The following is a 12,867-nucleotide window of genomic DNA, read 5'->3' on the forward strand; positions in this document are numbered from 1 at the left end:
AAACTCTGCTTTGCATAAAGCATGATTTGTTAATAATATGACCCCCTTTCCTTAAATGATTGTGCTTAAATTACTGTAATTATGTATGACTAATTTGCATAATATATCATTTTTTATTTCAGCATTTGACATTTTTATTAAAATCATTCTTTCTGTTGGCACTGTGGGTCTCTTTTTTATTCATGGACGTACTTTGGAACAGATTTCCTGAAGGAAACTCATTTTTAGCTGTATTCCTGTATCCCTGGTGGGGGAGGTAAAACAAAAGACTCCTTTTGTACATGTCTGATATAAATCTTTGACCTGTTTTGATCTGATCACACTGTGATGTTTATCTTAAATTGAATATTTGACAAATATTTATCTAAATAAATAAAAATGTTATGTCAAATTTATCAGTTAGTTGTTGGTCTGATTTGGAATAGATTGTATAGTATTTGTTAGCAGTAGTGTATCAAATCTATTCCATTCTCATTAGTAACAGTGCTACAGGCTCCGTTATAGCACCTCCATCAGGTCAGAATGAGTAAAAAGGACCTCAGCGACTGCCCACCCTCCCAGACCTCTGCAGGGGAGGAGGAGGAGGAAGAGGAGGAAGATGATGGGGAGCCCAAGGTTTATCAGGTGTGGAGATCAGGCTACATGCCATGACGGTAAGGCTGCAAGGGCTTCTTCAGGTGAGATAAACCCACACACAGAAGCATTCAGTACAGTGTTAGCATGATCTAGGAACTGAGTGTATGAGACGGATTGTGTTTTACAGATGAAGCAGTTAATACTTTGTGGCCAGTAGGTGCTCACAGGTGAGAAACATGACAACAAACTGGCAATATTGGATTGGTTACTTTACCTAATAAGCCAGATGGGGGAGTCAGGAAGAAAGAGAGATTGTTGAAGAAAGAGGAATTTCTTCACTAAATACTACTACTCTGTATTCTAGTGACAATCATATGATCTCTCTTTTTTCTGTTCGACTTGATCGCGCTATGTTGCTGGGCAATGTTGCAGGTTAAAGACAGAGAATAGCGCTCTATAGCCTACCTGAGCTCTATTGTCTCTATGCTCCAGGTACTCATTAGTAGTAAATAGGTTAGGAGCATGTCCATCAGTGGGATCCATTGGTGTCAATTTACCTTGTTAAAAAACACACGCACACACACACATCTTTCTCTGTTATACACACACACATGTATTTTCTGAAAAAGCATGGTTAACATAACTAAATATAAACATGTTTATAAGCTGTGGTTGTGAAAGTCACCTCTTCCACATATAGTACTGTAATGGAATTTTAATGTTTGTGCTTTTCTTATAACTCATTTCTGTGTTCTATTCATGTGCTGTTCTATAAACCAATTTCTGTGTTCATGCAAGTGGCTAACTGTGCAAATCCTCACTATCACTAGCTACAATTTGGCAGTACACCCAGAACTTGTTTTGAGAGAGAACAAAAGATATGTCAGTTTCAAGGTCTCAGCTTAGGGAGAAGAAGACTCGTGAGGTATTGGTCTGTCACATGTTAAGAACCAGTATTGGTCTGTCACATGAATGAAACAAAATGATAATGATTAATGAATGATGCTAAATCATGCAGATATAACTTGTCTGTGTATAGCCATATATATGACAACTGCTGGGACTGCCCAGGCACAGCTCCTGATTGACATGTGTACTATGGTGCATTGAGTTGGTTGGAACCTCTCCAGCACGCTGACAATAAACAATTATTATTTTAAGTTTGACTTCGAGTGTCCCTGTGTAAGAATTTCCACAACAGTATATTTACTACGAAGTGGTAGGCCACACAAAATGTCAGCACAAGAACTGTTAGTCGGGAGCTTCATGAAATGGGTTTCCACAGCCGAGCAGCCACGCTACAAGCCTAAGGTCACCATGAGTAATGCCAAGAGTTGGCTAGAGTGGTGTAAAGCTTGCCACCATTGGACTCCGGAGCAGTGGAAACGGGTTCTCTGAAGTAATGTATCACTTTTCACCATCTGGCAGTCTGGATTTGGCAGATGCCAGGAGAATGCTACCTGCTCCAATGCATAGTGCCAACTGCAAAGTTTGGTGGAGGAGGAATAATGGTTGTGGGCTGTTTTTCATGGTTCGGGCTAGGCCCCTTAGTTACAGTGAAGGGAAATCTTAACACTACAGCATACAATGACATTCTAGACGATTCTCTGCTTCCAACTTTGTGGCAACAGTTCGGGGAAGGCCCTTTCCTGTTTCAGCATCACAATACCCCTGTTCATACAGAAATGGTTTGTCAAGATCGGTGTGGAAGAACTTGACTGGCCTGCACAGAGCCCTGACCTCAATCCCATCGTACACCTTTGGGATCAATTGGAACACCGACTGTGAGCCAGGCATAATTGCCCAACATCCGTGACCGCAAGTCCACACAGCAATGTTCCAACATCTAGTAGAAGGACTTCCCAGAAGAGTGGAGGCTGTTATAGCAGCAATGTTCCAACATCTAGTAGAAAGACTTCCCAGAAGAGTGGAGGCTGTTATAGCAGCAATTTTCCAACATCTAGTGGAAAGACTTCCCAGAAGAGTGGCGGCTGTTATAGCAGCAATGTTCCAACATCTAGTGGAATGACTTCCCAGAAGAGTGGAGGCTGTTAAAGCAGCAATGTTCCAACATCTAGTGGAATGACTTCCCAGAAGAGTGGAGGCTGTTATAGCAGCAATGTTCCAACATCTAGTGGAAAGACTTCCCAGAAGAGTGGAGGCTGTTATAGCAGCAATGTTCCAACATCTAGTGGAATGACTTCCCAGAAGAGTGGAGGCTGTTATAGCAGCAATGTTCCAACATCTAGTGGAAAGACTTCCCAGAAGAGTGGAGGCTGTTAAAGCAGCTAAAGGGGAACCAAATCCATATTATTGCCCGTGATTTTGGAATGAGATGTTTGACGAGCAGGTGTCCACATACATTGGTCATGTAGTGTATTTGATCTTTTGTGTCAGTTTTCAGCCCATCGACAGAGGCCTCAACCCCATGTCTTTGTGGAATCAGAGTTCTGACTAGAAGAATAAATAACTTGTTGTCCTCTCACTACATTTTAAAATAAGGCTGTAACGTAACCAAATGTGGAAAAAGTCAAGGGTTCTGAATACTTTCCGACTGCACTGTACAGTATGTGTTTATCATTATTAGCCTGACCGGCCAACCCACACCACAGTTAACCAGCACAGATAGTCATTGTTCCATGCAGACTAGTCAGAGGTCTAAGACTGGCGAAGGTACATGGAGACAGATCTTTACTCACCTGACTAGCAGCCTCAGTGCTCTTGCAAATATATTGCCGTCACTAATAGGAGAAGCTAGTAATAAGAATATCATAAGGACATGACACAGAGCCATATGTTTTCATTTAACTAAGCCTTAGGGTGACTTTAATGATCCCCTCCCCTTCCAACAGGCAATCTGTTTGTTTACGTCTCCATGACTGCGTTTACACAGACAGCCCAATTCTGATATTTTGCCCAATTATTGGCATAAGATTTGATCTGATCGGTCAAAAGACCAATTAGTGGCAAACGATCAGAATTGGGCTGCTCATCATGAGGTTATAGATGGCTCTGATAAGGACAACAGCCTCCTGGTTACCGTTGCCGTTGGCAAAAAAAAACACATTTAGAATCAAGGCAGATAAAATAGCAGTACTGGGCTAGGTGCTAAATACATTTTATATTGGGACTAGCACTAAAAAAATACATTCTGTAGAAGTGGGTTTTAAGGCCCGTTTTAAAAGTTCTGAGTGAGCTCTCAGATGGTCAGGGAGAGCATTCAATAGGTGATTGGCAAGGAGCACAAGGCTCGGTCCTCCATATTCAGAAGGCTTATTTTGGGGTCTTGAAGCAGTAAAGAGTGGCTTGAGCAGAGAGTGCTAGGTTGCTTGCTGATTGAGATGAGGTCGCTGATGTAGGTGGAGCTAAATCCATTCAAGGCTTTAAATACAAGCAGGAGGATTTTGTAGCTGATCTTGTAGCCAGTGGAGTTGGGCCAGGATCGGGGTGATGTGGTCTGACTTCTTGGTCCTGGCCAGGAACCTGGCAGCACTGTTCTGGATAAGTTGGAGCCTATATAGTGATGTGGCTGGGAGGCCATCAAACAGTGCATTGCCATAGTCGATCTGAGAGAAGATGAAGGCATGGATGAGTTACGAAATTGTGTAGAAATGATAATAGACCTACATTCATGCAGTTTCTTGACCGTGTCCAGCTTGCTAATAATCACCTAAATGAAAGCTAGACAGTCAGGGAGCACTGACATTTAAACATTTTTGCACATTTTGACAGCGAGGAAATATATTTAAAAAATCTGTGCAGCCCTCCTGACCTCGCTGAAGACTGAATGTGGCCCCCGGGGCAAAATGAGTCTAAGAGATCTAAGAGGTCAGCTAAGAGACAGCTGTAGGCTGTCTGATGTTTTCCAATCTGAAAAAGTGGTTTCCACTTGAAAATAAATAATTGGCCAATCACTGACCCCTTTTAACTGTCAGAGTATCAGGATAATGTGATGATGATTTCTCAGGTAAACAAACAAGTAGAGTCAAGGTAGATGTAATCAAGGTAGATGTAGAGCCAAGTGTCGTTTCAGCGTGTTGTCCCTGTTATTCACGGATGTTTCTGGTGTACCATGTAGCCAAGTGTCGTTTCAGCGTGTTGTCCCTGTTATTCACGGATGTTTCTGGTGTACCATGTAGCCAAGTGTCGTTTCAGCGTGTTGTCCCTGTTGTTCACAGATGTTTCTGGTGTACCATGTAGCCAAGTGTCATTTCAGCGTGTTGTCCCTGTTATTCACGGATGTTTCTGGTGTACCATGTAGCCAAGTGTCGTTTCAGCGTGTTGTCCCTGTTATTCACGGATGTTTCTGGTGTACCATGTAGCCAAGTGTCGTTTCAGCGTGTTGTCCCTGTTATTCACGGATGTTTCTGGTGTACCATGTAGCCAAGTGTCGTTTCAGCGTGTTGTCCCTGTTATTCACGGATGTTTCTGGTGTACCATGTAGCCAAGTGTCGTTTCAGCGTGTTGTCCCTGTTATTCACGGATGTTTCTGGTGTACCATGTAGCCAAGTGCTTGACTCAGGATTTCATGGATGTGTTCCTTTTTGTTTTTCCTCGGTTCAATCCAAAGCCTGGAAGATCTGTATTGTAACGTGGTTGAAATGTAAAAGTCATTTCAGATTAAACCAACATGCAGCCTTTCATGTGATTGCAGTCTACGCAAACGTAGAAGCATTGACTTTAAATGTCAATCACGCTATAGCGCAGATTGAATCTAGCCAATAGTGAGGGTCATTAATACCCTGTCTCTTGCATGTCTCTCTTTTTTTACCCCATTCCCACACTTTCTCTTTGTTGTCTATTATTTCAATTTTCTCCATCACCTTACACACCCCATCCTCTCAATTCTCTGTACCGCTTCCCCCTGAACCCTTTTTCGCTTTCTTTCTCCCCCCTTTTCTCCACCCCCACCCTCTCTCACCCTCCTCACTCCCACCCCTTCTCAAATCTCCCTCTTCCTCTCCTCCCCCCTTCTCTCCCTCCCTCCCTCCCTTGCTCTCTTCCTCCCTCCCCTCGTCCCCCTTTCTCTGTTGTAGCTGGGTTTCAGCGCCACCTGCTGGATCTTCTAATGCGGTTCCACTACACCCTGAGGAACCAACAGCGGCAGGAGTGTTCTCATCTTCCTCCTCTCCAGGAAACATTAGGCCACACACACACTCATTACTATGCTCTAACTTTGCTTCGTTCTTCCTGCTTTCAATATATTTAAGTACATCCAAACTAGTGAAGAAAGACAGTGAAATTAGTTTAAATTATAAAGGACTTTCTGAGACAGTAGTAGTTTGCTCCCTAAATGCTTATGTGGTTGAAAATGCTGTGTCCTGATTGGCAGATCGTCTGGGTGTGATCGGTCACAATGTGATTGATTGACTGCAGGAGAAGCTGGCTATCGTGCTGAAGGTCCACATCTACTCTAAGAGGCCCAAGCTTGAGAAACAGTGAGTCTTATTTGAAATATTGGATTTCCTTGAGACTTGAGACAGAGTCATGTGTCGTAAAGTATTCCGTTGGATAACGCACCTACCCACTGGGCACACACTGGTTGAATCAACGTTTTTTCCACTTCATTTCAATCAAATGATTTTGAACAAACATGGTATAGGCATTGAATTGACGTCTGTGACCAGTGGGTAGTGATGCTATGTCTTCATAGTGACCTCCTGTCCCCCTAGCCTGCTGTACCCTAACATTCTGGTGTGTGACGACCCTCCCACTCTGTCTGCCGTATTCTGTCTGTTCTTGTTTCCTTATTAGGATGCCGGTGGGTGGAGTTGGGAGGGTCGTCAGCTTCATGGGAAACACCTGGGCCATGTGTCTCCCAGGATAAATAGACCTCCCACACATTCATGGAAGAGATGGTATGATGTTCCGGGGTCCTTGTTGGTCCCCGGTTTTATGGGGGGGAATGTGACGACCCTCCCACTCTGTCTGCCGTATTCTGTCTGTTCTTGTTTCCTTATTAGGATGCCGGTGGGTGGAGTTGGGAGGGTCGTCAGCTTCATGGGAAACACCTGGGCCATGTGTCTCCCAGGATAAATAGACCTCTTCCACATTCATGGAAGATTCGTGACAGGTGTGTCTGACGGATATGAGGACTGTGAATGAGGAGTATACCAAACAGGTCCTGCAGATTCTGGACATCCAGCCAGACAACTCATTTGACCCAATCATCCTGCAGGTGGTCAGCAAGGACCCCTGAGTCAGCCGCACACAGACAGGCATCAGCATGGATGCCTAAATCACTTTGACATCTAGCTAAATCCTCCATCCTCAGACTGATATAGGATGGATGCCCAAATAAATGTAACAGGGATCAACAGAGACATCTAACCAAGGATCCAAAGATCTGTAAAACTGCCTATGTGGCAAGAATTAAGCTTTTATTTAATTCAAATATATGACTGTTTGTGAAAATGCCCGAAAAAAAGAGCTATGCGTTTCATATTCATTGTGTGCACGCTTGTATGTTTTTTCAATTTTTATATTAGCCATAATTCAATTACTGGTATGCATTTTGACAATTCAAAACAATTGTCAAAGACTCATACTTGTTTTTAAAGCACTAATCCAAAATCCTCTTATACAGGAATGCACAAAGGACATTGTTCAGTACATGATGTGTATTCAAAGGGATTTATCTGTGCCCTGTTCCTACAGAATTTAAGGAGTGATTTTGTTTACTGTGAAAAAACACTAATTGGCTGCTGTAATCTCGTTCCTTAAATCTGGTCAAGTGCCTCCTGATCCGCGATAGGGCGAAACATCGCCACTGGCCACCCCAGTGGCACTAGTGTTTTTGTTTTGAAGAAATGAGCATCCAGCATCATAGTAAAAAATATATATTACATGGAAAAAACATTGTTGTTTGAAGTAACGTATTTGTTGTTGTAATATTGGGAAATGGACGTGGCAGTTTCACCACTATGGATTCCAGCGTTAAATGTGAGATAAAATCATCAGTCTAGTCCAGGGGTAGGCAACGCTGAACGCTGGTCCCGGAGTGCTGCATTAACTTCATGTTTTTCATTTAACCAACGTGGAAGACCAGGTGTGTTGAATTTAGTCAATCATTGAACTGATCAATGAGCTCAGTTGGTCTGGTGTGGTACGTAGACAAAGTCCTGCAGTACCTGTGGCATCCCAGGAACAGGGTTGTCTACCCCTGATCTATTCCATATCAATTGACCCTCATTGCAGAACTGTGTGTGTGAAAATAACAATTAGAATCAAAGTGTGATAGAAAATCTTATGTGATGAAGAATGTTACAAATGTAGGTACATGTATTCTGTGAAGGTTGGGTTGTGTTTTCTTGACAAGAACAGTACAGGTACATGTATTCTGTGAAGGTTGGGTTGTGTTTTCTTGACAAGAACAGTACAGGTACATGTATTCTGTGAAGGTTGGGTTGTATTTTCTTGACAAGAACAGTACAGGTACATGTATTCTGTGAAGGTTGGGTTGTGTTTTCTTGACAAGAACAGTACATGGACATGTGTTTGGCTTTGTGAGTGTTGGGTCAACGTTGTTTTCTGTCATAAATGTTTATCTTCCTGTGTGGTGTAACACTAGCAGACACAGGGCTGCAGTCACACTCATGGCCAGCACTCGCCACCTTGGACCTCCGCCTTGTGACCAGCACTGCCTACCAATAACCTCTGGTCTACAGTTCCTCAGGCTGTCCTTCTATTCGGGTATAGTAACACAGATTTTACTCGTCTGAAATGTACTGATTGTGACCACACACAAGATGTCTGGAAAACAGTTGAGACGAGTAGAACTTTTGACCGACAAAAAAGCATTTGCGTTTGAATGTCTGTGTGGCCTTAGCCTTACGCTGTTTTGTTGGAAAGCTGTTATATGTAAAACAAATGTGACCAAACATGAATTTTATATTTAAATTGTCATATCAACCTGAAATGCTCTATTGTATCTAACCCTCAAATAAAGAGCAAGTTTGACTATCTCAGAAGTGTAGAATGTGTGGCTGGATCAAGTGGATGGGAAGTCATGTACTGGGCTGTTGGTCATTATAGCCTGCTGTTCTACTGAACATACTTGTTTCTATACCAGACATCACAACAGGGCATTGCCACTGGATCAAACACACACACACACACACACACACACAGTGAGAGAACAAACGGACAGAGGCAAAGAATAGTTCATTTCCAGGCTATCCTACTCTTTATTTAATGCAAATGACAGTACCAGGGAACTATTCCTCAGGGCACGCAAGGGAAAGTATTTACAGGGGTGAACATTTAGCATACCTTCACAGAATAAAAACAAACATTTCAAAATGAAATGAAAATGTCAGTCACAAACAGAGGCATTCAAGTAGTACTAGTAGTATTGTTATACAGGGCTTTTATCTTTTCTTTTTTCTTTAAATCCAGATAGCATATTCTTCTGCCACGAGAGTGTGTGCGAAGCCATAGTCTGTATATTTTATAGTCCACTATCCTTGTTCTTTTTTTGGTAAGTGTTTGAAAATGTTTTGGTGTGATTTGACATGGTTCACTCTGGTTGAACTGGGGTTGGGGGAGTGGTCACAGACCTGGTGATGGGATAGATAGTAACGCGTCAATGAAAGCAAATATTACAGCAAGCGGGACGGGTGTGAGGCATGACAAACCCCTTGGGTGATACTGAATATCTCCCAGACGGAGGGAGGGAAGGAAGGAGGTAAAGAAAAGAGAATGTACTGCATTTCCTCTGAGAATGGCTTGTCACAAAATCAATATCATCAATTGGCTTAATGGCTTTGATACCAGAAGCAACATTTTGACTGAATACATACTGTACTCTAATGTATATGACACTGTTAACCTAAAAAGGCAATCCTCATACCCATACTTAAACCCTGGATACAGTGTGCGTGTGTGTAAAATATTTGTGCATCCTAGTGAAATCATAAAAAAACATTGAACTCAAGCAAACTTTGCTTCAAATCAGGTCAATAATCTCAAACAATATATGTATGTTTTTACAGATTTGTCAAAACCTTAACATAGGGAAAACAGATGATGAATAAGACATGTTGACACCAAGGAGAATGTGTACATACAGAGAAAGAGAAAATGCTAAAGTTGATCTAACATTGGTACAACGCTAGACTGAAACTGAGCTCAGAGGGGGGCAGCAAGTCATTAAACGGCACCTAAGAGGGATGCAAGGTCATGTTGTGGAAGGGGGTAGGAGGTGAGGGGGCAAGGAGAAGGTGTATGAAAGCAAAGGCACTCCAAACTATAGATACACTATACATGACTAGTTATTGTTACAATAATACACTTGTTATCTACTGTACTGTACAGGTAAAGGTTGAACTATACGGCTAGATATAGCATCATTATCATCTACAATCTCCAACATATTGCCCTGATTTTTTTCTTATTTTCATTTCTTTTCTCCCCCATATCTTTGTTTTTGCTCATAAACAGTACATGGGTCTGCATATATACACATACCACGATCACAACATAAAATACAACATACATAAGTCAGGATTTGGTGAGGAGCATATGAACTGTACATATACACATTGTGTAGTTGTGTTGTCATATTGAACCTGTGTGAATATGTCTGGGTAAGTAAGACGCTCGACTCAGAGCCTGTACCAGTGAGGTGGTTGTGTGGTCCAGGTGGAGAGATGCAGAGAAAGAGATGAACGCTAGACTAACGTTAAATTAACGTTGGACCAACAGATTAATATTAGACAAACACAGAGTCAGTGGTCACAATAAGAGAGAGCCAGGAGTGACAGAGGCCTAGATAAGAACACTTCTCGCAATATAGCCAGAAACCATGTCTGAAATTCCAAATCAAGTGCCTAGAGGGTAGACGCTAGCTGTTGATTTGGAGTTTGGCACATGAGTTGAAGGAAAAGTATACATGACTTTAAAATGTCTTCATGTAAAGACAGAGCAGGTGTGGGGGAGGCATCCCCTAGAAACTGACAGCACTACTACACAGTGACATGATCAATGGAGAGAGAAAGTTAAGGAATAGAACAACACGTAGTCCGGTCTACAGCCTTAACATACCAATGATGACACACAGGGAAATAGTAAAGGGACTGCTGAAAAAAAGAGTATTTTTCCAGCAATAGAGATCCCACCACCTTGCCTCTTCATGTCTATAGGCAGCAGCAAATATTGCCCCTGCTCTGTGAGCCAACAACTTACCGTTATGGATTCTGAGCTATTGAAGTTTCATATATCTATATATATTTTTGTACATAATGCAACATAATATATAAACTGTGTGTGTATGTATATATATATATATATATATAACACAAGCACACAGAACCAGACATGTCACACATATCAATCTAAATGATCCCACCCAACCCGAGCCCAGAGAATATAAAACAAAAATAAAAACAGAATAGAACTGTTCGCTAACCGTTTCAAAATAACCCAGAGCAAACCTCTGACATCCGTGTCCACATATATCAGGACCTTCATGCATGGGGTGTGTTTGTAAGAATGTTAAGTGTGTGTGTCTTATGCCTAATTAGCAGAAGTATGGAGGTCAATGCAGCGGTAAAAGGTGAAAGGTCACTCTAGGCACTCCGAACCTTACTCAGGCCATGCACTACAGGAGGAGGAGCCAGGGTAGACATCCCAAGCAGGGGGTCAGAGGTAAGTGATGAGAACATGAAGGGGTGGGTTATGGAGAGGGCATGAGGAAGGGACTGATCCCTCGTGTGTGTGTGTGGGGTGGACTTCATTGTGGACAGGGAAGAGGGTGTGGGGTCAGCTAACTACTTTGATACGTAGGATTGTCCTCTTGGAAACATTAGCAGGCTAGTATTGTGTATATAGGGTACGTTTATATATGAATACTCTTATATTTCATCAGCCTCCCCTGTCCCCCACCACTCCTTCCTTCTAACAGACAATAAAGATGTCCACAGTGGAGTAGGTTGCAGAAATCAAACACCTAGATGGGTGACTTGGAGTTGTTGTTGTAGTTGTCATCTGCTTTAAACCCTGCCATGTCATCATCACTCCACTGGCATCACCCCTGGCTGGGGCGGGGGGTTCAGGAGGTGGAGGCGGAGGCCGAGGCAGTAATGGTGTTAGGGCTGCGATCTGTGCTGTTACCATCTAGGGATGAGGACAGGAGAGACAAAGATTGTTCACTAATTTACACATCCATTCATATGTTTATCAATGATAAAACAGGTGTTTTAATAAGAAATGTTCCTGAGAGAGAAAGATGGAGATGGAGAGGGATGGAGGAATGAAGAAGTGTGGGTCTGACCTGTGGTGGCGTTGGATGGGGTGGAGGAATGAAGAAGTGTGGGTCTGACCTGTGGTGGCGTTGGATGGGATGGAGGAATGAAGAAGTGTGGGTCTGACCTGTGGTGGCGTTGGATGGGATGGAGGAATGAAGAAGTGTGGGTCTGACCTGTGGTGGTGTTGGATGGGGTGGAGGAATGAAGAAGTGTGGGTCTGACCTGTGGTGGCGTTGGATGGGGTGGAGGAATAAAGAAGTGTGGGTCTGACCTGTGGTGGCGTTGGATGGGATGGAGGAATGAAGAAGTGTGGGTCTGACCTGTGGTGGCGTTGGATGGGATGGAGGAATGAAGAAGTGTGGGTCTGACCTGTGGTGGCGTTGGATGGGATGGAGGAATGATGAAGTGTGGGTCTGACCTGTGGTGGCGTTGGATGGGGTGGAGGAATGAAGAAGTGTGGGTCTGACCTGTGGTGGCGTTGGATGGGGTGGAGGAATGAAGAAGTGTGGGTCTGACCTGTGGTGGCGTTGGATGGGATGGAGGAATGAAGAAGTGTGGGTCTGACCTGTGGTGGCGTTGGATGGGGTGGAGGAATGAAGAAGTGTGGGTCTGACCTGTGGTGGCGTTGGATGGGATGGAGGAATGAAGAAGTGTGGGTCTGACCTGTGGTGGCGTTGGATGGGGTGGAGGAATGAAGAAGTGTGGGTCTGACCTGTGGTGGCGTTGGATGGGATGGAGGAATGAAGAAGTGTGGGTCTGACCTGTGGTGGCGTTGGATGGGATGGAGGAATGAAGAAGTGTGGGTCTGACCTGTGGTGGCGTTGGATGGGATGGAGGAATGAAGAAGTGTGGGTCTGACCTGTGGTGGCGTTGGCGTTGGATGGGGTGGAGGCGGCAGCCTGAGTGCGGGCGTGGGCGGGGATTAGGATGTTGGCCAGCGAGGGATTACTGGACAGCTCTGTGAGAGAGACAGGATACACCAGATCACAGCAGATTACACCCACCACAGGTTAATACATCAAAATACACCTCAAGCACAGGTGAC

The 12,867-nt window shown here is 43.5% G+C and overlaps 1 protein-coding gene and 1 long non-coding RNA gene across 7 annotated transcripts in view; one reads left to right on the forward strand and one right to left on the reverse strand.

The window, feature by feature from the left end:
- Nucleotides 1-5,750: 5,750 nt before the first annotated feature.
- Nucleotides 5,751-8,506, forward strand: LOC109870787 (uncharacterized). Its single transcript, XR_002252213.2, has 3 exons — nucleotides 5,751-6,014; nucleotides 6,249-6,270; nucleotides 6,650-8,506. It is a non-coding gene; the product is annotated as an uncharacterized LOC109870787 (long non-coding RNA).
- Nucleotides 8,507-8,734: 228 nt separating this feature from the next.
- The window catches only part of LOC109870679 (glycogen synthase kinase-3 beta-like), a 37,093-nt gene continuing 32,960 nt past the window's right edge, over nucleotides 8,735-12,867 (reverse strand). For 2 of the 6 annotated variants that reach the window (XM_031805670.1, XM_031805671.1), the window contains exons 10-11: nucleotides 12,682-12,780; nucleotides 8,735-11,691 (exon numbers count right to left, since the gene is read on the reverse strand). In XM_031805670.1, the coding sequence (XP_031661530.1) occupies nucleotides 11,627-11,691; nucleotides 12,682-12,780 (164 nt within the window). In that variant the 3' untranslated portion in view covers nucleotides 8,735-11,626. The other 4 variants (XM_031805666.1, XM_031805667.1, XM_031805669.1 and 1 more) reach the window with 3 other exon arrangements.

The sequence above is a fragment of the Oncorhynchus kisutch genome, linkage group LG26, assembly GCF_002021735.2.
Source record: "Oncorhynchus kisutch isolate 150728-3 linkage group LG26, Okis_V2, whole genome shotgun sequence".
In the NCBI taxonomy this organism is placed as follows: Eukaryota; Metazoa; Chordata; class Actinopteri; order Salmoniformes; family Salmonidae; genus Oncorhynchus; species Oncorhynchus kisutch.